General features: G+C 42.8%; 3 protein-coding genes across 5 annotated transcripts; 2 read left to right on the top strand and 1 right to left on the bottom strand.

Moving 5' to 3' along the window:
- Positions 1-1717: 1717 nt before the first annotated feature.
- On the top strand, positions 1718-4425 carry mtg2 (mitochondrial ribosome-associated GTPase 2). Its single transcript, XM_014135090.3, has 6 exons — positions 1718-2225; positions 2554-2701; positions 3000-3115; positions 3271-3489; positions 3651-3789; positions 3876-4425. The coding sequence occupies exons 1-6, from the start codon at positions 1992-1994 to the stop codon at positions 4274-4276; spliced, it is 1257 nt and encodes a 418-aa protein (XP_013990565.1). The 5' UTR covers positions 1718-1991; the 3' UTR covers positions 4277-4425.
- A 1439-nt stretch (positions 4426-5864) lies between these two features.
- y4629 (SCO4629) lies at positions 5865-8538 on the top strand. Of its 3 annotated transcripts, none has more exons than XM_014134953.3 (6): positions 5865-5967; positions 6479-6567; positions 6964-7087; positions 7221-7373; positions 7759-7941; positions 8193-8538. In XM_014134953.3, exons 1-6 carry the CDS (start codon positions 5940-5942, stop codon positions 8309-8311), a joined length of 696 nt encoding a protein of 231 aa, XP_013990428.1. In that variant the 5' UTR covers positions 5865-5939; the 3' UTR covers positions 8312-8538. The 3 variants fall into 3 exon arrangements, with proteins under 3 accessions (XP_013990428.1, XP_013990430.1, NP_001134830.1); XM_014134955.3 differs by having other exon boundaries at positions 5928-6060; NM_001141358.1 differs by lacking the exon at positions 5865-5967 and adding an exon at positions 5995-6339 and having other exon boundaries at positions 8193-8534.
- A 1690-nt stretch (positions 8539-10228) lies between these two features.
- On the bottom strand, positions 10229-19275 carry LOC123726135 (cadherin-like protein 26). The gene is made up of 9 exons (XM_082959694.1): positions 19271-19275; positions 17381-17524; positions 17172-17334; positions 16850-17035; positions 16265-16587; positions 11577-11710; positions 11227-11454; positions 10580-10762; positions 10229-10242 (listed from the first exon to the last, which is right to left on the bottom strand). The coding sequence occupies exons 1-9, from the start codon at positions 19273-19275 to the stop codon at positions 10229-10231; spliced, it is 1380 nt and encodes a 459-aa protein (XP_082815820.1).
- Between the last annotated feature and the right edge of the window lie 5592 nt (positions 19276-24867).

Genomic DNA, 24867 nt, shown 5'->3' with positions numbered 1-24867 from the left:
CTGAATGATTCAGAGGACAATTGGGTGAAAGTGTTGTGGTCAGATGAGACCAAAATGGAGCTCTTTGGCATCAACTCAACTCGCCGTGTTTGGAGGAGGAGGACTGCTGCCTATGACCCCAAGAACACCATCCCCACCGTCAAACATGTAGGTGGAAACATTATGCTTTGGGGGTGTTCCTCCATATGCTGAGCACTTGTTAGCTGCTTTTCCTTCACTCTGCGGTCCAACTCATCCCAAACCATGTCAATTGGGTTGAGGTCAGGTGAGTTTGGAGACCAGGTCATTTGATGCAGCACTCCATCACTCTCCTTCTTGGTCAAGTAGCCCTTACACTGCCTGGAAGTGGGTTGGGTCATTATCCTATTGAAAAACAAATGATAGTCCCTCTAAGCGCAAACCAGATGGCGTATTGTTACAGAATGCTGTGGTAGCCATGCTGATTAAGTGTGCCTTGAATTCTAAATAAATTACACACAGTGTCACCAGCAAAGCACCCCCACACCATCACACCTCCTCCTCCATGCTTCACGGTGGGAACCCAACATGCGGAGATCATCCGTTCACCTACTCTCCGTCACACAAAGACATGGTGGTTGAATCAAAAATATCAAATTTGGACTCATCAGACAAAAGGACAGATTTCCACCGGTCTAATGTCCATTGCTCGTGTTTCTTGGACCAATAAAGACTCTTCTTCTTATTGGTCCTTTAGTAGTGGTTTCTTTGAAGCAATTTGACCATGAAGGCCTGATTAACACAGTCTCCTCTGAACAGTTGATGTTGCCATGTGTCTGTTACTTCAACTCTGAGAAGCATTTATTTGGGCTGCAATTTCTGAGGCTGGTAACTCAAATGAATGTATCCTCTGTTGCAGAGGTAACTCTGGGTCGTCCTTTCCTGTGGTGGTTCTCATGAGAGTCAGTTTCATCATAGCACTTGATGGTTTTTCAGACTACACTTGAATTTCTTGAAATTTTCCAGATTGACTTACCTTCATGTCTTAAAGTAATGATGGACTGTCGTTTCTCTTTGCTTATTTGAGCTGTTCTTGCCATAATATGAACTTTGTCTTTTACCAATTAGGGCTATCTTCTGTATACCGCCGCTAGCTTGTCACAACACAACTGATTGGCTCAAACGCATTAAGAAGGAAAGAAATTCCACAAATTAACTTTTAACAAACACACCTGTTAATTGAAATGCATTCCAGGTGACTACCTCATGATTCTGTTTGAGAGAATGCCAAGAGTGTGCAAAGCTGTCATCAAGGCAAACGGTGGCTACGTTGAAGAATCTCAAATATAAAATATATTTTGTTGACTGGTACTGTATATATATCTGTATATATATATAACCAAATAGTTGCTTGTTCATCTTCGATTTATTTTACTGTTTTAATATGTAAAATAAATCGACTTTCCGCTGGTTTTGTATCCGTATTGTATAATTTATGAAGAAGCAATGTGTCGACCCATCGCTGTGATTTTTGACCCTCGGTATGTCCCGTAGGTAGGTCTCGTTGAAGTTGACATTCAAAATAGGTACCATCTAGCTAATTTGATCTAAAAGCTACATTTTACTTAGAGTTGCAGATGGCGATGTTATGTGTAACCTCTAGCTAGATTATTGTTGTAATTTGTTATGTTTGTTGCCGATTTAATTAGCTAGTCGGTTTATTGACAGTGACTTCGCTAACTAGCAATAATAGCTAACATTAGCCTGCTGGCTACAGCTTGTCTAACGCAGGGTTTCCTGGGTGCACATTTTGCTTTTTGCCCTAGCTCATCACAGCTGATTCAAATAATCTAAGATTGAAGATGAGTTGGCTATTTGAATCAGCTTTGTAGTGCTAGGGCAAAAACCTAAACAGGGCCCAGGACAGAGTTTGGGAGACCCTGCTTTAACGAAACGAGGTCAGGGCGACACTGGCTGTCTCACTACGAAATAACGACGGTCTATGCTCTGAGATTACATTTCATTATTTTGCAATGTTAACTACATTGACCAAATTTCAAAGCCGAAGATGGTTTGTCCAAGAGATAGGTCGACTATTTGCACAAGTTTGTGTTAGGCACGAGTTCAATGGCAGCTTGTTGCTAGGGCTCAAAAGCAACTTGGCAGCACAGAGGAAAACAACTGGAATCGTGAATGTCAGCACGTCCTGTGCATGGTGCGCCAAACCTCGAATTTCTAAAAAGAAAGAACTTTCAGAAAAGAAACTGGTATGTCATGATATACTAGGCAGATAGCTATCTCATATCCTCTGTCCTCATCACACTAGCCATGCACACATTGGTTTGTTTATATTTGCAATACCCTAGTTAGCTAGTTTGTTTTGTTGGTCTTCTGCTCTATCATGCACTCAAACATGGATAAGCAAATATTGATGACACTATGAGTTAAGATGAAACATTGGTGCTATGCCAGTCTGGTGTGATATGCGTTTAGACCAATGACTTGTATATAAACTGCAGGTGGCTAGTTAACTAAGCTTATGTTAATGTTCACACTGGGTCTCTCTCTCTCTCTCTCTCTCTCTCTGTTGCTCAGACTCGCCACTTTGTGGACCACCGCAATGTAAAGCTACTGGCTGGAGCAGGTGGAAAAGGGGCCTGCACCTTCCACAGTGAGCCCCGGAAAGAGTGGGGTGGACCAGACGGAGGGAATGGAGGAGATGGTGGGAACATCATCATCAAAGGTGTGTCAGAGACACCGGCACACTCAAGTGTTGCACTATTCCCAAACAGAGCTGTTTATACATTGTTTATAATCTGGTTACAATGTGTTGGTCTTCTGAGTTGCTCTCATTTGGCTATTCAGATCAATGTTTTGATCATCAGGAGATCCACAATAGGCTTACAATTTCACACAAGAATATAATCAGGCCGAAGAACATTTTTAATTTGTAGGGATATTTTAACCAGGGCATTGGAGACGTTTTTCGTATGTGTACTTCAAGCCCTATTTCTGAATATCTGTGATTTGCGTGCCTCCAGTTGACCTGCAGGTGAAATCCCTGGCGCAGGTCGCCCCCGTTTACAAAGGAGACGACGGCAATTCAGGAGGCAGTAAGAACTGCTACGGACGCAACGCCAGCACAACCTACATCGCTGTGAGTTAGTTCCCATGACTACAGCTGGGGTGTTGCTTGATTTTTTTTTTAGATTTTTTTTTACTTTCGTTTAGCCATGTAATTGCCACAAATACCAGATACTAAAATGCTGACTGTAAAATAGTGTAACTGAATGTTGTTTTGGGATGGTGCAGGTGCCAGTGGGCACGGTGGTGAAGGAGCAGGGGAAGACGGTGGCAGACCTCTCCCAGCACAACCAGGAGTACGTAGCTGTGTTTGGAGGGGCGGGGGGAAAGGGAAACCGCTTCTTCCTGTCCAATGAGAACCGCGCCCCCATGACGGCCACCCTGGGAGAGAGGGGACAGGAGAGGGTCCTCCAGCTGGAGCTGCGCACCATGGCCCACGCCGGACTGGTGAGACACGGAAGAGGGACTCACTCCACTGACTAGGCCTATCTTATTAAATGTGGGCTGGTTAAAATAATATTGTAGAAATATAAATGGAATGCACTCTATCCCCCAAAAATGTATAACATTTTCTTGATTTACCTGTTGGTGTGTGTCTTCCACTCCAGGTTGGGTTTCCCAATGCAGGGAAGTCTTCCCTTCTAAGGGCCATTTCCAATGCCAGGCCTGCTGTGGCTGCCTACCCCTTTACCACCCTTAACCCCCATGTGGGTATTGTCAACTACAGGGACCATGAGCAAGTTGCAGGTAAAGAAGTTTTTGATCTTTGTGTTGTATATTATGTTGGGCACAAAGGTTGGTGTTGTAGTTTATTGTCCCCTCCCTCTGTCTAGTGGCTGACATTCCTGGTATCATCTGTGGGGCCCATCTGAACCGAGGCCTGGGGATCTCCTTCCTGCGCCACATTGAGCGATGCCGCTTCCTTCTCTTTGTCCTGGACCTGTCCTCCCCAGAACCCTGGACTCAGCTCCAACAACTGCGCTATGAGCTGGACCAGTACGAGCCCGGCCTAACCCACCGGCCCCATGCTATCGTAGCCAACAAAATGGACCTGCCTGGGGCTCGGGGAAACCTTGAGGCCCTCAGGGGCCATGTGGCCCACAGGGTGATCCCTGTGTCCGCCCTCACAGGCCAGAACACAGAGGAGCTGATCCTGCACCTCAGGGAGCTCTTTGATGGCTATCTACAGACCCATGGACAGGGCAGTGGGCAGGACATGCCCACCAGGTGGTAGGTCTGCCCTGGAAAAGGACTGAAAGACTTCCATGCCTTCTCCTCACTGTTCAGCACCTGCTAAGTGTATTTTGTTTAAATTATAGAACTAAATAAATATTTATTCAACTGTGAAAAATGGAATTGATTTAATAAATGCATTTCAGTAAATCTGATTCCTCATTGTTTTATTTACACAAGTATTGAGATCTGTGTACAAGGGTCAGTACTGATGACATCAGATAGTTATTGTGATGTCATATGTACTTAAGCGTTTTCCCTTATATCAACATCACACATTTTACCCCTTGGGATGTCTAGAAACACACGTCATCAAAAATGCTGGTACATGTTAGACATTTTTATTATTTTAACTACGCTGATAAAAAATATTAACGCAACAGGTTTCCTTAAATGAACTGTAGCTCATTAAAATCTTAAATTGTTGCGTTTATATATTTGTTCAGTATAATGACAGGAATTCTCACTGATGCATCTGTGACCTTCGCTAAAGGATTTTTCTCTGTTTCTTGGTTGAGAAACGAAACAGCAGTGAGTTTCTGCTGACCTTTGACCTCCACGCAAATGAGATCAGGTATGGGCTGGCACACCATGGCTGGGTTTCATTTTATAAAACTGATCCCACTGTCCTCTTTATATGGCAGAAACTAGGTGGAGCTAATGTGTGTAAAGGGGAAAGAATTAGAGAATAGAAGGGGATAAAATAAAATGTAGCCCTTGTGTTGTGGATGGGGTTGGGTCTAGTCATGTGACAAAACAACACCCAATCTAAACTTGGGTGGGTGTGTGAGTAGGTTAGCAGGAAATAGCTAGGTGTTAACAGTTAACAGCAGTAGAGCTCTGTTGATGATGTTTTCTCACAGATCTTTCACTTTGGGACCTTTCAGATTTGTGTCTGCTTCTTTCTACTCCACTTAGAAACATAATCAGCAGCTTACACTCAGAGACCAGCCAATCAGTCAAATAAAAATGGACAAAGACAGTTATACACTAATGTCACGTTCGTGCTATAAAAATTATCGGAAGCTCCAAGTTCCCTGTGGGAAATTTCACTTGAAAGACACCAAATCGTGATTACAAGTGGGAACTGAGAAAATTGTGTTTGCCGAGTTGTGACTTTTCACCCACTGACCTTTTACCTTTTCAACCGAAAGATGACAAATCAGTTTTTGACAAACATATTGCCATATTACATATTACAAGACATATTGACCGTATCAATATGTATAATGTAGCTAGTTTGACCATATGTCAATGTTAAACAAGCTAGCTAACAACTGGGAACTTGGAAAGAAATGTGATCAAACCATGAAATCAGTGATCTTTAGGTCAGAAAGTCGGAGCTCTAGAAATGCCAGAGTTTCCGACTTGGAATTCCGAGTTGGATAACCGTTCAAAACGATTTATCCTAATCGGATATCGAATTGTCCCTTGTTCCCAGTTGTCATGAACACACTATAGTCGGAGATTTCTCAGTTCCCAGTTGTTCTGAACGCGGCATTACAGAGACTCACCAACCAATCGAATAAGAGAAAGGAGGCCTAATCAGCCGGTCAGATAAAGAGTGAAATGTACATTAGCCAATGAGAGTTAGACTGAGCAGCTGGATATAATTTAGACTAGCCAATCACAATAATGCCATACAGTGGATTCTGCAGTGGAATATGCCGGAACATTGGCAGTGCATCCAGGGTAAGAAAACATTGACAGGTGAAGGGGAACAGTGGAGAAAGGGAGAGCATCGTGCAGCATGAAAGAAAGAGACCTGGATAGAGAGCCGCTGGGGTGTGTAAAGCGTTCATCCTTGCGACAAATGGGAAATAGAACGACAATTCTAATGGCTTCTGAATGATGTTAAGGGAGTTAATGAGTTTAACACTGGTGCAGTGTAGTGTAGTGTGTTGAGCATGGCCACTTCTGCTGCAGACGTCTGTACTTTTAAAGGATGACCCACGACACCTGCCCTCAGGGCGCTGTTATTGTGGTCTGCATGCTGCTGTTGCGTCACATGTTCTTTGTCAACGCGACGGACCTCCACTACAGCTCAGTTTGTTCTCCCCTGAGGTGAGGTGGAGTGCCTCCTCTCCACACATGTATTTAATGAGGACCTGTGAAAATGTCTGCTTTTAAGTGTTGATTCATTCAGTATCATGTGTTGTTTATTCCATTTGGTTCTGCATTTTAAGTGTTTTCCCTTCCACAGACCACCATGTGAGAGAAATGGACAATGAGAGTGAGAAGTGGGCCAGAATTCTGTGGGACTACCTTTGTCTGCACCATTCTCTGGAAAAGGCAAGCCTTCATATCTGATTGTACATACAGCTAAGATAAGTTTTGACTGCAGTTCATTTTAAATGCATTCAATCAGAATTGTAAGCAGTATGATGCTACATCCTTCCCCATTTATCTTTTGATTTGATATGATTTATATGATATGCTCTTCTGGCTTCACCAAAAATATCATAATGCTCTGTCCCCTTTGTGGATGATGTCATATTCCATGTCATACTCCTAGATTTTCTCTCAGGGTTTTGTAACAATCTCCCCTGTTGAATAATCATGTATGTTCTGTCAGTGATGTCATAATTTGAAATGCCATGATGTCCTCTGTTGAAATGCCATAATCCGTTCATAGTCATGTCATAATTTATGTATCTGAAATTGCATCATAATCCTGTCTGATCTCAGAGTGATGTCATAATAGGCCTGGGTTGCCATGATGTGCGTGTGGCGGAGAGGTCAGCTGCTCTCTTCTTGGAAGGATGGGCTCCTTGGCTGCTCTTCACTGGTTACCAAGGCAACCAGACTGCAGGTCAGCAAGACACTGAGCATCATTCTCTCTTTCTCTGTCCTTCTTTCTGCCAATGCAAGAAAGCACAAAGGCACACACACATACCATCTGTCTATCCAATGTCTCTAATGTCTGTGTGTCTTGTGTGGTCCAGGTGTGTGGTCGAGGCCAGAGGCTGACGTGTTCCTGGATGTGGCTCTGAGGATGGGAGTGCCCAGGGGGAACATACTGCTGGAGACAGAGGCCACCAACACTGGAGACAACATCTGCTTCTCATACAGGCTCCTCAAACAGAGAAACATCCCAGGTGAGGCTCTCCTCATTAGACACACTGATGGAGAACCTTTCATATGAAATGTCTGTTATTATTGTAGCGTTATTCTACAGCTAGGGGGCAGGACAGCACAACTGAATCACTGGAACACATTTCAGCCAAGCCATTATTGTATTCCTATTACAGGAGGCTGTTGAGGGGAGGACGGCTCATAATAATGGCCTGAACGGAAAGAATGGAATGGCCTCAAACACATGGAAACCATGTGTTTGATGTATTTGATCCCATTCCGCTCCAGCCATTACCACGAGCCCGTCCTCCCCAGTTAAGGTACCACCAACCTCCTGTGATTCCTATGTACAGTATGCCGATGTGTATTTTGTCATGTACCCATTAGTGGTTGTCATGTCTACCCCAGCCAACAGGGTGATCCTGGTCCAGCAGCCCTTTATGGAGCGCAGGGTCTCTGCAACATTCCTGCGCCAGTGGCCTGACCAAGGGGAACACACGCATGCCATCGTTACCTCCCCCCAGATGGGCATCTCTGCCTACCCCCACCCCACTGTGGGCACTGCCATGGACCTCATCACATGCATGCTAGGTATGTACTCTGTCCATAATCCCAGGACTTGTGTGTTGTCTTAAAGCATTTAGACCATGTAAAATAAATATTTCTATGGTAAGCCCACCTGTCATCTTTCCAGTGCAGGAATGTATGAAGGCATTCAGAATCAAATATTCTAAAAGTCTAAAATATGTTGTCCCCTTGCCAACCATTTCACTTACAGCCGTGTAGAAACAACAGACATGAGTATGATGCTGTGAGTAAGGTGTAAACTTTGTGTGTTCCAGGTGTTCTAGAGAGGATCCGTGACTACCCACAGAAAGGTTTCCAGGTGGAGCAGGAGATCACACCCAGTGCTCTCTCTGCCTACCACTGGTTCCTGCAGGCTGGCTACATTCCCAAGTGAATACACAACATACACACACTTGTGCCTATGTTAAGCTATGGACATGTTGATGCTGCTGATGGTTGGGAATTTAACATTAAATGACAGTAAATTCATCTTTTGCGAAGATGGTTGTTTCATTGATGACATGAGACGTATGAAAATATACCACAGAACTCCATTTTTGCTTATTGTAAGTCAGTGGATTGAATGCATTTCTACATAAATAAAACAAAATGAATATAAAAGCTATTACCCTTATTTACATACCATATAGAATATACATTAAAAGACAACCACAAAATATACACCCAAATAAAACAACTGGACTTAAGCCCAAGTGTTTAATTGATAATGATCTTAAACATGACCATCATATATAAATAACATCATTAGACTATTTGGCTTGACGTATGTGTGTAAGAGATGGTGTGTTATGTTAAAAGAATGACCTCTTTCTCTCTCATTCACCATTATAGCACTATTTCATTGCAGCCATCGCGTTTGTAAAATCAGAGCTAAAAAGTAATTGACATTCAAGTATTTTCCACCCCATGTTGCTCACTTCCCTGTTCTGTTCTCAGTGCAGAAATCCTTTTGTTTTTTGCTGGCTGGTCAATCCAGCCAGAGTGGCCCCTGGCCAGTGTACAATAGAGTAGCATGCCTGATATGTACAACCAGGCTCCCTACAGCACAGCTGTACATAGCTACTGTCCATGTAAGATCCATTGGTAAATTGCATTTATTTTCCTTCCAGCACTGAGTTCCATCTTGGTCTTTGTATTGGTCATTGATCTCCATAGTCCTGTGTGTATTTGATGCTTTTTTTAAAATTAAGTTTAAAATTGCTTGTTGTTATCCAGATTTTGCAAGAGCAGGTTTGCTGTTCTACCTCATTTTTAAGCATGAGTGATCCAGTTCAATTTATAATCCATGAAAGCGGCCGGTACCTACCCTGTTATGCCCATGCTAACTAGCCAGTCCTGGCAGAGCCTCTTGCCCAAGAGGGTGAGGGCGAGGTGGGCTTAGGATGCGCTGGGGTATGGGGTGTTGCAAATGGAGGCCAGCGTGTTGAACCTGGCGCCCAGGTCGAGTAGCTTTTCCACATTGTTACATGATTGAGTAGAGTCATCAAGGGCCTGGCGTTATTGAGAGAATTATTTTCTCCCCATGAGGAGTATCTTGTTTTTGTCATCGTTGATCTGTTCATCATTGACCCCTGAGTGATCAGAAACATACTATCACTACACACACACACAACCAATGCAACATTAATCAAGTGAAAGTCTCAGAAAAAAATAGTTGACAAGTTTAATTGAAATATTAGATTTTGAAATACCTGTCCATAACCATTGGAGTGTAATTTTGTGGGCGCACTCTGAAACCAAATTCAAAATGTTGCTGTATTTCAGTGCCACTGAAAATGTAATTGACAGGTCAAAAGTGGATGAAGGTAGTAGATTTATTAGACTTACATGGCCTACCTTGCTCAGAGAGGTTCCTTGTTGAAATTGTTACTGTTGCTCTTGGTAAGAGGAAAATATCCTAAACATACCGGCGCTTGCATACTGGCGGACCTCTGTACAGCCTGGGGAAAGATACAGTATCATATTTACTTTGCATGGATCAACAATTTTCCATTTGTCAAATATGCCCAGTGTGAACCAAAACAATACTGATGAATGGTGATTAAATATTGCTGGTTTCCTAACCAGCATCTTGATTGGTAGAAAAGCAGCTTTTGTTCCCAGCAGACTGTCTACTTCGAGTGTGATATGTGTAGGCACCTATGATCAAAATAGCATATTGTGTGATGGAAAAAAGCAATGACCAGAGATGAAAGGGATTGTAATGTTGTTACCTTGCAATCAGTTCCTGGGATCTCAATGTTAGATTTGATCTGACGTTCTTCAGAGTTTTCATCTGTAGGGATCAGCTTCAGTTCTCTTTTACTGGTCAACAGGAGGGACAACAGTAGAAAACCTAGGAGGAACTCACACTTGAATAAATACAAATCTCCACACACTGAAGTTCTAATGAACTATACCAAATCAACACGAGGTGGGGATGTAGGCCAGTATGTCGTTCTCAAGTGTAAGATTCAGATCAGTGGTGAAGTTTCCCCTAGGTACAGATCTAGGATCAGCTTCCCCTCCCCCAATCCTAACCTTAACCATTAGTGCGGGAAATGCAAAACTGGCCCACAATTAACATCTAGGGGAATAATCACCCTATTCCTAAGATTGACTTACCTAGCAGTAGCAACATGACACCGATGACAATTCTTACAGCCCTCGCTCCAATCTTGGTTCCAGAGGCCCTGCCGAGACTGCAGCTGGCCACCAGAGCAGTCACATACAGTGACGGACAGGTTGTGGAGGGCTCCCTGACCCTGCTGGTCTAACACCATGAGCAGAAGGTTGTAGTGATCTGCGTACACTGGGTTCTCCTTCTCCAGGTTCACTGTGTATCCTGGAGGGATGTGTAGTGAGAAAGAGAGTCATTAACAGCATTAGTTTAGCTAGTTTATGACTGCATGAAGTGTAGGCCTATAGTATGAGACTTGGGCCTACTTGAGGTATGTGAAACCTACAATAGTGATGTGTAAAGGTCAAAGAGACCATATGTAATAATGGATCAGGAATGTGAGGCCAGATAGTGTGTACACACACACACACACACACAAAAAAAGGTGCTTTCTACAACCTAACAGGGTTCTTCGGCTGTCCCCATAGGAGAACCCTTTGAAGAACCCTTTTTGGTTACAGTTGGAACCCAGTTGGTTCTAGGTATAACTTTCCACAGATGGTTCTACATGGAACCTAAAAGGGTTCTATCTGAATCCAAAAAGAGTTCTCCTATGGGGACACCTGAAGAACACGTGTGGAATGCATTTTTTCTAAGAGTACGTGGCATTATGAGGAGGAAAACCTCACCATTGTCAGAGTCAATCCTCCACTTGCCCTTGACGTCGTCCCCTTGTGGCTGGAAGTAGAAGGGTCCGCTGTAGGGCTCTCCATCTAGGTCGTAGGCTGTGATGTTGACCTTGGATGGCTCATCTGACAGACACATGTCCATGGTGGCCATCTCCAGCTCTGGAAGTTTGTCATTCTGGTCCTTTATATGGATGTTGAGCGTTCCAGTTCCAGTCATGGGAGGCTGGCCTGTCAATCAGAGAAACTCTCAACTGAAAAATACTGGTGGTACTGTGGATGATATGCAGATACAGTTTTTTCACTGATATTGGTTTAATTTACTGTATTGGAGTACTTTTTATGCTTCTTACCATCATCAACGGCAAACAGTGTTACTTGATAGATATTCTCCTTCACGTAACTTGACTCTTGGTCTAATATCTTAGTTGTGGTTATTTTTCCAGTCTTTGCGTCTACTGCAACCCAGTCACCTGGTTCCACATACCTACAAGACATGGTTTGGGCCTGTTAGCTGTATGTTCGGCTACAGCTCTTGCAAACTAATGCAAATAAGTTGTATTTATCATCACCACATATTATTAAAGTATGATAATTCTTGATCTTATCAAAATACAATTCTGTGGTTATTGCTGAAGTTAAATTAATTATAGTAATAAACTGTTAATACACTGTAAAAACAGTGAACTGAGCTGAATCCCCAGTCTAGTATAGTAAACAGTAGGAGGTGCTGCAAAAACAGTAGGAATCCTACAGAACAGTAGGAGATGCTGCAAATAAGTAGGAGATGCTATAGAACAGTAGGAGGTTCTGCAGAACAGTAGGAGATGCTATAGAGGAGTAGGAGGTGCTATAGAACAGTAGGAGGTTCTGCAGAACAGTAGGAGATGCTATAGAGGAGTAGGAGGTGCTATAGAACAGTAGGAGGTTCTGCAGAACAGTAGGAGATGCTATAGAGGAGTAGGAGGTGCTATAGAACAGTAGGAGATGCTGCAAAACAGTAGAAGATGCTATGGGACAGTGGGAGGTGCTGCAAAAACAGTAGGGGTTTCTGCAAAATAGTAGGAGATGCCATAGAACAGTAGGATATGCTGCAAAGCAGATGCTGCAAAGGAGTAGGAGATGCTATAGAACAGTAGGGGATGCTATAGAACAGTAGGAGATGCTATAGAACAGTAGGAGATGCTATAGAACAGTAGGGGATGCTATAGAACAGCAGGGGATGCTATAGAACAGCAGGAGATGCTATAGAACAGTAGGAGATGCTATAGAACAGTAGGAGGTTCTGCAGAACAGTAGGATATGCAATAGAGGAGTAGGAGATGCTATAGAACAGTAGGATATGCTGCAAAGCAGATGCTGCAAAGGAGTAGGAGATGCTATAGAACAGTAGGGGATGCTATAGAACAGTAGGAGATGCTATAGAACAGTAGGAGATGCTATAGAACAGTAGGAGATGCTATAGAACAGTAGGGGATGCTATAGAACAGCAGGGGATGCTATAGAACAGCAGGAGATGCTATAGAACAGTAGGAGATGCTATAGAACAGTAGGAGGTTCTGCAGAACAGTAGGATATGCAATAGAGGAGTAGGAGATGCTATAGAACAGTAGGAGGTTCTGCAGAACAGTAGGAGATGCAATAGAGGAGTAGGAGATGCAATAGAACAGCAGGAGATGCTGCAAAACAGTAGATGATGCTATTGGACAGTAGGAGTTAAAGCAAAACAGTAGAAGATGCTATAGAACAGTAGGAGGTGCTGCAAAACAGTAGGAGATGCTGTAGAACAGTAGGAGGTGCTGCAAAAACAGTAGGGGATGCTGCAAAATAGTAGGAGATGCTATAGAAGAGTAGGAGGTGCTGCAAAAACAGTAGGGAATGCTGTAAAAGAGTAGGAGATGCTATAGAACAGTAGGAGATGCTATAGAACAGTAGGAGATGCTATAGAACAGTAGGAGATGCTACAGAACAGTAGGAGATGCTACAGAACAGTTGGAGATGCTACAGAACAGTAGGAGATGCTACAGAACAGTAGGAGATGCTGCAACAACAGTAGGAGATGCTATAGAACAGTAGGAGATGCTAAAGAACAGTAGGAGATGCTACAGAACCGTAGGAGATGCTGCAAATAAGTAGGAGATGCAATAGAACAGTAGGAGGTGCTGCAAAAACAGTAGGAGATGCTATAGTACAGTAGGAGGTAAAGCAAAACAGTAGAAGATGCTACAGAACAGTAGGAGGTGCTGCAAACAGTAGGACACGCTACAGAACAATAGGAGATGCTATAGAACAGTAGGATATGCTGCAAAACAGATGCTGCAAAAGAGTAGGAGATGCTATAGAACAGTAGGAGATGCTATAGAACAGTAGGAGATGCTTTAGAACAGTAGGAGATGCTATAGAACAGTAGGAGATGCTATAGAACAGTAGGAGATGCTATAGAACAGTAGGAGATGCTGCAAAACTGTAGGTGATGCTACTGAACAGTAGGAGGTGCTATAAAACAGGAGGTGCTGCAAAACAGTAGGACATGCTAGAGAACAGTAGGAGATGCTATAGAACAGTAGGAGATGCGACATAACAGTAGGAGATGCTAAAAAAGAGTAGGACGTGCTTTAAAACAGAAGGAGGTGCTGCAAAACAGTAGATGCTATAGAACAGTATGAGGTGCTGCAAAACAGTAGGAGATGCTATAGGACAGTAGTAGGTGCTATAGAACAGTAGGAGATGCTACGGAAAAGTAGAAGGTGCTACAGAACAGTAGGAGGTGCTGCAAAAAAGAAGGAGGTGCTGCAAAACAGTAGATGCTATAGAACACTAGGAGGTGCTGCAAAAACAGTAGGGGATGCTGCAAAATAGTAGGAGATGCTATAGAACAGTAGGAGGTGCTGCAGAACAGTAGGAGATGCTACAGAACAGTAGGAAATGCTGCAAATAAGTAGGAGATGCAATACAACAGTAGGAGGTGCTGCAGAAACAGTAGGAGATGGTATATAACAGTAGGAGGTTCTGCAGAACAGTAGGATATGCAATAGAGGAGTAGGAGATGCTATAGAACAGTAGGAGGTTCTGCAGAACAGTAGGAGATGCTACAGAACAGTAGGAGATGCTACAGAACAGTTGGAGATGCTACAGAACAGTAGGAGATGCTATAGAGGAGTAGGAGATGCTATAGAACAGTAGGGAGATGCTGCAAAACAGTAGGAGGTGCTATAGAACAGTAGGAGGTTCTGCAGAACAGTAGGACATGCTACAGAACAGTAGGAGATACTACATAACAGTAGGAGCAGCTGCAAAACATTAGGAGATGCTATAGAACAGTAGGAGATGCTGCAAAACAGTAGAAGATGCTATAGAACAGTAGGAGATGCTATAGAACAGTAGGAGGTTCTGCAACAAGAGTAGGAGATGCTGCAAAAACAGTAGATGCTATAGAACAGTAAGAGGTGCTGCAAAACAGTAGGAGGTGCTATAAAAACAATAGGAGATCCTACAGAACAGTAGGAGGTGCTATAGAACAGTAAGAGGTGCTGCAAAACAGTAGGAGGAGCTATAGGACAGTAGGAGATGCTACAGAACAGTAGGAGGTGCTATAAAAACAATAGGAGATCCTACAGAACAGTAGGAGGTGCTATAGAACAGTAAGAGGTGCTGCAAAACAGTAGGAGGTGCTATAGGACAGTAGGAGATGCTACAGAACAGTAGAAGGTGCTATAAAAACAATAGGAGATCCTACAGAACAGTAGGAGGTGCTATAGAACAGTAAGAGGTGCTGCAAAACAGTAGGAGGTGCTATAGGACAGTAGGAGATGCTACAGAACAGTAGGAGGTGCTATAAAAACAATAGGAGATCCTACAGAACAGTAGGAGATCCTACAGAACAGTAGGAGGTGCTATAGAACAGTAGGACATGCTTCAAAATAGTAGGAGATGCTACAGAACAGTAGAACATGCTGCAAAACAGTAGGAGATGCTGCAAAACAGTAGGAGATGCTATAGAACAGTAGGAGATGCTATAGAACAGTAGGAGATGCTATAGAACAGTAGGAGATGCTACAGAACAGTAGGAGGTGCTGCAAAAACAGTAGGAGGTGCTACAAAACAGATGGAGGTGCGGCAAACCAGTAGATGCTATAGAATAGTAGGAGGTGCTGCAAAACAGTAGGAGATGCTATAGAACAGTAAGAGATGCTACAGAAAAGTAGGAGGTGCTGGAACAACAGTAGGAGATGCTATAAAACAGTAGGGGATGCTGCAAAATAGTAGAAGATGCTATAGAACAGTAGGAGGTGCTGCAAAACAGTAAGAGATGCTGCAGAACAGTAGGTCACGCTACAGAACAGTAGGAGATGCTATAGAACAGTAGGAGATGCTATAGAACAGTAGGTAATGCAGAAAAACAGATGCTGCATAAGAGTAGGAGATGCTATAGAACAGTAGGAGATGCTGCAAAATAGTAGGAGATGCTGCAAAATAGTAGGAGATGCTATAGGACAGTAGGAGATGCTACAGAACAGGTGTAGATGCTATAGAACAGTAGGACATGCTACAGAACAGTAGGAGGTGCTGCAAAGACAGTAGGAGATCCTTCAGAACAGTAGAAGGTGCTGCAAAAACAGTAGGAGATGCTCTAAAATAGTATGAGATGCTATAGAACAGTAGGAGCTGCTGCAAAACAGATGCTATAGAACAGTTGCAGATGCTATAGAACAGTAGGAGATGCTGCAAAACAGTAGGAGATGCTGGAAAACCTTACGAGGTGCTGTAGAACAGTAGGAGGTGCTGCAAAACAGTAGGAGATGCTAGAACAGTAGGCGCTGCTGAACAGTAGGAGATGCTATAGAACAGTAGGAGATGCTATAGAACAGTAGGAGATGCTATAGAACAGTAGGAGATGCTATAGAACAGTAGCAGATGCTGCAAAACAGTAGGAGATGCTAGAACAGTAGGTGCTGCTGAACAGTAGGAGATGCTATAGAGCAGTAGGATGTGCTGCAGAACAGAAGTCCCACTGAAGGGCGGGTTAAATCCCCAGTCTAACATGAAGGTGCTGGCGTGGCTCCGGTCCAGGTCGATGGCGGTGAACTTCTCCAGGTAGCGGCCCAGCTTCATGTTCTCCTCCTCCATCATGGTTTTGACGGCGTGGGTGAAGAGGGGCGGGTTGTTGACATCCTCCACCATGACTGTCACCTGGCGGTTGGGCAGCGGGGGCGGTGTGATGCCTGTCAAAGATGTCCCCCATGTGGTGACCACATCCCACAGGCCTGTGACGGGACAACCTTTGATCTTACAAGAGAAGTAGGGCATCTCGTTCTCCACGCTGACTGACAGGTTCCTCAGAGAGCCGTCCTCATAGTCCAGAGGCTGGCAGGAGACAGAGGTGGGTTATGGAAGGATGATTTAGTATTTAGTCAAACAAATGGATACAGGTAAATGATTATTACAACCACAGCTATAAGCAGAGTTCATCAGCTACTACTACAGGTCTGCTATTAGTTTGATTGCAACAACAACAACAAAAATAGGATTAATACAGCAATTTAATCTAAATTGTAGAAAATGTGAGTCTCATTTCACATACATCATCTTATTTAGGTTACATTGACTTATTTGACAGGTAACAGACCTTTCCAACAAACAAGACTCCTTCGTTGGTCTCTGGGTCAGTGGCGATTCTGAAGTTATGGTCCTTGTCTCTGTGGATAGTGTATTTAGCCTTCCAGGCATCAGTACCTTTGGTATCTTGGTCTGAAACTTGAAGCCGAAGAACTGGTACATCACTGCTTTCTCTCTCCTTGATGTTTCCTGCAGCCTGAAATAACATCATATCCCAGCATGATGGAACATTATATGGTCACAGTTGTGGTTATGGAGATTCATTAGTGTATTTTAACATACTCCCACGAGTTCTTGTGATGAAGTGAGGAGGATAGAATTATGTTGCCCACCGTTTGCCCAGTGAAGACTGGCAGATGGTTGTTTCCATACTCAACATTGATGATGACTGTACAGGTGCTGGAGAGCTGAACAACCTCTCCACGGTCTTTAGCCTCCACCAGGATGGTGTATTTCTCTGCTTTCTGAAGTGGATGATTGAAATAGTCAGTCACACTATAGTTAAAAGTTAATGAAAGAAAGAATATAGATACATAGAGGCCCCTCTTTTGTACTATTTTGCTCTAGGAAAAACTCCAGGTCGTCTGGGGGTGTAGGGGTGACGGAGACAATCTTCAGGTAAAATGTGCCATTGTTTGTGCTTCTTTTATCTTTCTCTTTCGCTTTACAGCTATCAGAGAATCTCCTGACATGATAGGAAACAGAAAGAGTTAAGGTTTCAAAGGCCTATATTCAATCACTCCTATATAAAGGACTGTGTGTGGTTTCCATTGTAAATGTCTGCAGGTTGTGTTTGTTTTAATAACAATACATCATAAACATTCTACATTCATAACCACCCACAGTGTGGTTTTCCTTTATCTGCAATAAATACAAGTATGAAAGAAAGAAAGAAAAGAAAGAAACAAACTCACGTGCGCAGGCGTTACAAAATAAATTGACACAACGTTATTTGATCATTTCATCCAAACTGCTCGTGCACGTCAACGAGCATCTGTGTAGCCAGATTGACGCGCTGCAAGTCCCGCCTCTCCCATCTCCTCATAGATTTTTTTGGAGCATATGACTACGTTGGTGATTGAAAAATGACCTGAGGTCCACACTCCAGTCCAGTTGGTGGCCAACCACCATATAAAGTCCACAGAAGACAAAGAAGACTGAAGGAGGAGAGATTACTAGAAACTAACTAGGTTTCCCGTTTTATCTATGGATTAGTTGTCAGAGTAGAGAACACATGATTTTGAGTGACTCAAAATCGGTCAAAATTCTACAAAGATCCAGAAAAAAAGGACCTTTTGCATTTCAGGTAAAATAACAACCCAATGTTCATATCCCAGGACAAATAAGCTAGCAACAGCAAGCTGTGGCTCAGTTGGTAGAGCATGGTGTTTGCAATTCCAGCATGGTGTGTGCAATGCCAGGGTTGTGGGTTCGATTCACACGGGGGACCAATACTAAATTTTTTTTAAAAAATAAATAAAAAAATGTATGAAATGTATGCACTCACTGTAAGTCGCTCTGGATAAGAGCGTCTGCTAAATGAGTAAAATGTAAATGTCCATTAATGTTTCATACATTTTGACCTGTCCCCAAATTAATATAGTTGGTTCAGAGTTTGTTTTGATATTTCAACCTGCGTGTCCTGATTGCGTCTGGTGTGGATGGACAAAATCAACATGCGCACGTGGACGCACGCACGTGCCTGGTCTAGTCAGCATGTAACTGTCCTTGGATTTAGGCAAAAGGATTTGAGAAATATGATTGGATGAAGATAGGCCTATGACATTGGCCTACATCTTGTCTTGCGTTGCGCAGAATATCAGATCTCAGCAACAATTGGAGAAGTGATATATATATTTTCATAAGCGCAACGTGACTGCAAGAGGCAGGTCGGAATGTCTGACTGAAATACGGGACAAGTTGACCTTTTTTCTAAATTAGTGGTGTTTGAATTTGTTGATATACGGGACATGATTGTTTGGTTGCGGGACAAAGGGCCAAAATGCAGGACTGCCCGGCACAATCCGGGACATGTGGTGGTCACCCTACCTTGTGAGGCAGACTCTTTAAGTTCGGTGGTGTATGTGTTCAATTGGAAAACAGGTGGGTTGTCATTGATGTCTAGAACCTCCACTTCCACTCCCAGTCTGTTAGGTTACTGGATACATCTCTGGCCTCAAATGTCAGCTGTAGTCCCATGTGATAAGGATGATATGAATCAATCAAGTAATCAATCAACCAACCAATACGTCAACCAATCAAACAAGCCATCAAAAAATCGAGCAATAAATGAAATACAACTAATATCACTGGAAACCTGTTTCATCACCATGCACTGCAAAATCATTCTGGCGATGGATACGAAGGATATCAACACATTAACACGAAAGAGCATATACTGATTGAACTTGGAGCTCTGCTGGGAGTTTACCTCATATTTTGAATTCTGCTTTGCCACTAAAATCATAATAAACACTGACAAATAATAGTTTGTGTTATTGTTATGCTTATTTATAATGGGCGGGGTAAAAATGGTTATTCGAGGAACCATTAAAGGGGGTTCTCTTCAAAGAACTTGTAGAGGTTCCCCCAAAGTTTCAATTTGAAGAACCCCTAAAAGATCTTCCTCGAATCTTTTATTTTTTGTGTGTACCCTAAGTGTTAATTACTACAGGGTTCCAGACTAACATTTTCCTCTACTGTCACTGGTGCCTCAAATTTTTACAGTTGGTGGCACTAGTCCATGATATGGTGATTTGGTCGGACACAATTCATGAGTAATCATTGTATAAATGAATTCATAGGGCTTTATTAAGAAGTGTAATAAATAGACTACTGGGGTATTAAAGAAATGTTTAATCTAACACGTCCAAGCAGTAATGCATGCCTCAAGATATTTTGGATGTGTAACCTAATCCAGTGATCGACATGAATTTTGGGTTGACAATTATACTATAGATGCTATATATTTAGACCTATTGGCCTATGCCCTCCCAATGGCCGGTGCACATTTTATGTGTGTGCTACTCAATATCTCAAAGCCAAATCAAATATCTTGGTTATAAAATAGTTGCTATTAAGCTGACTATTGAAAGTTATAGAAATAAAAATCATATATACAGAAAGCTGAGACCTTCCTTGCTTCGACAGGGACAAGGGGACGAAGCTTCCAAAACTGTGTTTTTCCCACAATTGCATTTTGAACTGTTACACATTTACATTTATGTCATTTAGCAGACGCTCTTATCCAGAGCGACTTACAAATTGGTGCATTCACCTTATGATATCCAGTGGAACAACCACTTTACAATAGTACATCTATATCTTTTTTGGGGGGGGGGGGGTTAGAAGGATTACTATATCCTATCCCAGGTATTCCTTAAAGAGGTGGGGTTTCAGGTGTCTCCGGAAGGTGGTGATTGACTCCGCTGTCCTGGCGTCGTGAGGGAGCTTGTTCCACCATTGGGGTGCTAGAGCAGCGAACAGTTTTGACTGGGCTGAGTGGGAACTGTGCTTCCGCAGAGGTAGGGGGGCCAGCAGGCCAGAGGTGGATGAACGCAGTGCCCTTGTTTGGGTGTAGGGCCTGATCAGAGCCTGAAGGTACGGAGGTGCCGTTCCCCTCACAGCTCCGTAGGCAAGCACCATGGTCTTGTAGCGAATGCGAATGGGTGGTTCGCTCAACACAGCAGCATACCCCATCGAAACAGGGTAAGGGGCAGGGCAGACACTTTCATTGCAGGATTCATGAGGATAATGCATGTTATTGTGTGAGCAAATCATGGTTTTAGCAGCCAAAAAATAGGCCGTTTTGAGGGAGGTGACAATGTAGAATGTGCTCTTTCTAAGTTTATATGCACCCTTTCCGCATTTCACAATCCATGATATTGGCTGTCTAACTGATGTCCTAGTCAGATCAGGTCTCTTTGCTGATGCCGTGTTTGACTTTGAGTGTGAGTTTGCGTGCTAAGATCAGCCAATCAGAAAACTGGGCCGTTCCTTCTTGGTAAGGAGACCAGCCATTGCCCACTCATCAGCCAAAGGCTCATTATAGATTATTATCAGTGGCGATTTGAGCATGTAAATCTTGGTGGAGCAAAAAATATATATAATAATTATTCATTCCAGCAAAGCCACAACACGACACTACACAACACAACACTAAACAATAAATTAATTGCACTATAACAGTGACAAACAGTGACCATAAACTGTTAGGGCCTATATAAAGCTGTCCCAACAGCAGTCCCAACACCTTATTTTTTTAAATGTTATTTCACCTTTATTTAACCAGGTAAGCTAGTTGAGAACAAGTTCTCATTTACAACTGCGACCTGGCCAAGATAAAGCAAAGCAGTTTGACACATACAACAACACAGAGTTACATACATACAGTTGATAATACAGTAGAAGAAGTATATATACAGTGTGTGCAAATGAGGTAGGATAAGGGAGGTAAGGCAATAAATAGGCAATAAATAGGCCATGGTGGCGAAGTAATTACAATATAGCAATTATAACACTGGAATGGTAGATGTGCAGAAGATGAATGTGCGGTATTGATATCTGTTTCCCACCTTATTGTCATTGTTGATAATTATTGTGAGAAATTATTAACGTGATCAGTGTCTTCACATAGATGAGTATCATTAATCATTATTAATAACGTATAACTAAAGGCAAACTGAGCAAATTTGTTATTTCAGAAGAGCGTATCAAACTGGTAGCCCTTTGTATGACTCAGTACCCATGAAGTAGCTCTCAGTTTCAAAAAAGTTGGTGACCCCTGCCCTAGACCCACTCCAATTTGCATTCCACCCAAACAGATCCACAGATGATGCAATCTCTATTGCACTCCACAGTGCCCTTTCCCACCTGGACAAAAGGAACACTTATGTGAGAATGCTATTCATTGAATACAGCTCAGCGTTCAACACCATAGTACCCTCAAAGCTCATCACTAAGCTAAGGATCCTGGGACTAAACACCTCCCTCTGCAACTGGATCCGGGACTTCCTGACGGGCCGCCCCCAGGTGGTGAGGGTAGGTAGCAACACATCTGCCACGCTGATCCTCAACACTGGAGCTCCCCAAGGGTGCGTGCTCAGTGCCCTCCTGTACTCCCTGTTCACCCACGACTGCATGACCAGGCACAACTCCAACACCATCATTAAGTTTGCAGACGACACAACAGTGGTAGGCCTGATCACCGACAACGACGAGACAGCCTATAGGGAGGAGGTGAGTACTAGCAGTGTGGTGCCAGGACAACAACCTATCCCTCAATGTGAGCAAGGCAAAGGAGCTGATCGTCACCAACACGACTCCAACTCCATCATTAAGTTTGCTGACTACACAACAGTGGTAGGCCTGATCACCGGCAACGATGAGACAGCCTATAGGGAGGAGGTCAGAGTACTAGCAGTGTGGTGCCAGGACAACAACCTCTCCCTCAATGTGAGCAAGACAAAGGAGCAGATCGTGGACTACAGGAAAAGGCGGGCCGAACAGGCCCCCATTAACATTGACGGGGCTGTAGTGGAGCAGGTCTAGAGTTTCAAGTTCCTTGGTGTCCATATCACCAGCAAACTATCATGGTCCAAACATTCCAAGACAGTCGTGAAGAGGGCACGACAAAACCTTAAACCACAGGAGACTGAAAATATTTGGCATGGGTCCCCAGATACTCAAAAGGTTCTACAGCTGCACCATTGAGAGCATCCTGACCGGTTGCATCACCGCCTGGTATGGCAACTGCTCGGCATCTGATATAATAGGCGGTGTCAGAGGAAAGCCCAGAAAATTGTCAGAGACTCCAGTCACCCAAGTTATTGAGTGTTTTCTCTGCTACCGCAAGGCAAGCGGTACCAGAGCACCAAGTCTAGTACCAAAAGGCTCCTCAACAGCTTCTACCCCCAAGCCATTAGACTGCAGAGCAATTCATAAAAGTCGCCACCGGACAATTTACACTGACCCTTCCCCCCCCTCTTGTACACTGCTGCTACTCGCTGTTTGTTTGTTACCTATGCATAGTCACTTCGGCCCCACCTACATGTACAGATTACCTCAACTAGCCTGTACCCCTGCACACTGACTCGGTACCGGTGCCCCCTGTATATAACCTCGTTATTGTTATTCTTATTGTGTTACTTTTTATTTTAGCCTACTTGGTAAATATTTTCTTCTTCTTGAACTGCACTGTTGGTTAAGAGCTTGTAAGTAAGCATTTCACGGTAAAGTCTACACTTGTTGTATTCGGCACATGTGGCAAATAAAGTTTGATTTGATTTGATAAATTGGACACACCTGAGTGTCATAAATGTCTCTAGGACGGTCTAATAGGATAAAATGCCAGGGCTGAATTCTTGTCCCAGTCCATCCCTGGCGGGAAGTCATTTCAGCCCCAATGTCATTTACCTTAGAAGGTGGATACTGTATAAAAAAATATTAGGACTTGCAATAATGTTACTAATAGAAATTGGTTTTCTAGCAAATGAATATGTATTATAAACAAATCAAACTGTTAGCTCATTATCAATCCTCTTCTTAGGATATGTTTTACATAAAGTTGCAGCTCTACTGCAACATAGAGGACAATATTATCTAGTACTTGATGTTGTGTACATACTGTTTTTTATATGTCACAAACTTTACAGAATCAAGTCTTGTACCGCACCTCTACACACTCTAGGTCTCTACACTCCTCTATTCTGTAGTATTACAGAACCAGTTCTACAACTTTGTCTGTAGCATCAACAGGAAGGGAGGGTCAGAGCACATACTATCGGCATGATTCAAACTCAGTTTGCTGAGGGATCATTAGAATGGGTTAGATATGGGTACAAGTTTAGGATCTTAACTTGAGCCAGTTTGCTATAGCAGGAAAATGATCCTGCAGCGACAGGAAATGTGCATTATTATGTGGGTTATAATTAATGGCCATTTTTGTAGGGGTTGATATATTCATCATAAGAGAAAATCAAGTCTGAAATTTCAACATGGAAATTACGAACTTCAGAAGCTTTTTTAAACCTCAAATACACTACACGTTTTAACCTGTTGAGGTGTAGGGGGAAGTCTTTTCACGGCCGGATGAAAAACGTACTCAAATTAAACTGGTTACTACTCTTTCCCAGAAACTAGAATATATATATATATATTATTAGTAGATTTGGATAGACAACACTATGAAGTTTCTAAAACTGTTTGAATGGTGTCTGTGAGTATAACAGAATTCATATGGCAGGCAAAAACCTGAGAAAAACTAAACCAGGAAGTGGAGGATCTGAGAATTGTAGTTCTTCTTTCTAGTCCCTTTCGAAACTACAGTATTTGTGGGGTCACGTTGCACTTCCTAAGGCTTCCATTGGCTGTCAAAAGCCTTCAGAAAGTGGTTTGAGCATTCTCCTGTCTCTGGGCAGAGTATAGGAGCTCAGTTACTGAGTGGACTGCCTGGGGACAAAGAGATTGGATATGCGCGGTCCCGTGAGCACGCTGTTCCTTCTTTTTCTCCTTGAAGGAATACGCTATTGTCCGGTTGGAATATTATCGCAATTTTACGTTAAAAATACCATAAAGATTGATTTTAAACAGCGTTTTACTTTTTGTGTCTTGAATTGCGGTCGCGTGTTAGCCTTTGGATAGTGATTCTGATGAAGATCAGCAAAGGTAAGAGAATATTTCTAATACTAATTCTGAGTTTAGGTTGCCCCGAACTTGGCGGGTGTCTGTATAGCTTTCTGTGCTGGCGAGCTATGTACTCAGAATATTGAAAAATGTGCTTTCTCCATAAAGCTATTTTAAAATCTGACACAGCTGTTGCATAAAGGAGTACTGTATCTATAATTCTTAAAATAATTGTTATGTATTTTGTCAACGTTTATGATGAGTATTTTTGTAAATTCACCGGAAGTTTTTGGTGGGAATACATTTTCTGAACATCACGCGCCAATGTAAAATGCTGTTTTTGGATATAAATATGAACTTCTCCTATACACATGAAATTGTTACAGCAGGTGTGTCAGTTTTACG

This window comes from Salmo salar, chromosome 13, assembly GCF_965601325.2.
Source record: "Salmo salar chromosome 13, fSalSal1, whole genome shotgun sequence".
Lineage (NCBI taxonomy): Eukaryota > Metazoa > Chordata > Actinopteri > Salmoniformes > Salmonidae > Salmo > Salmo salar.
The sequence above is the reverse complement of the archived record's forward strand: the minus strand, read 5'-3'. Positions and strand labels throughout refer to the sequence as shown.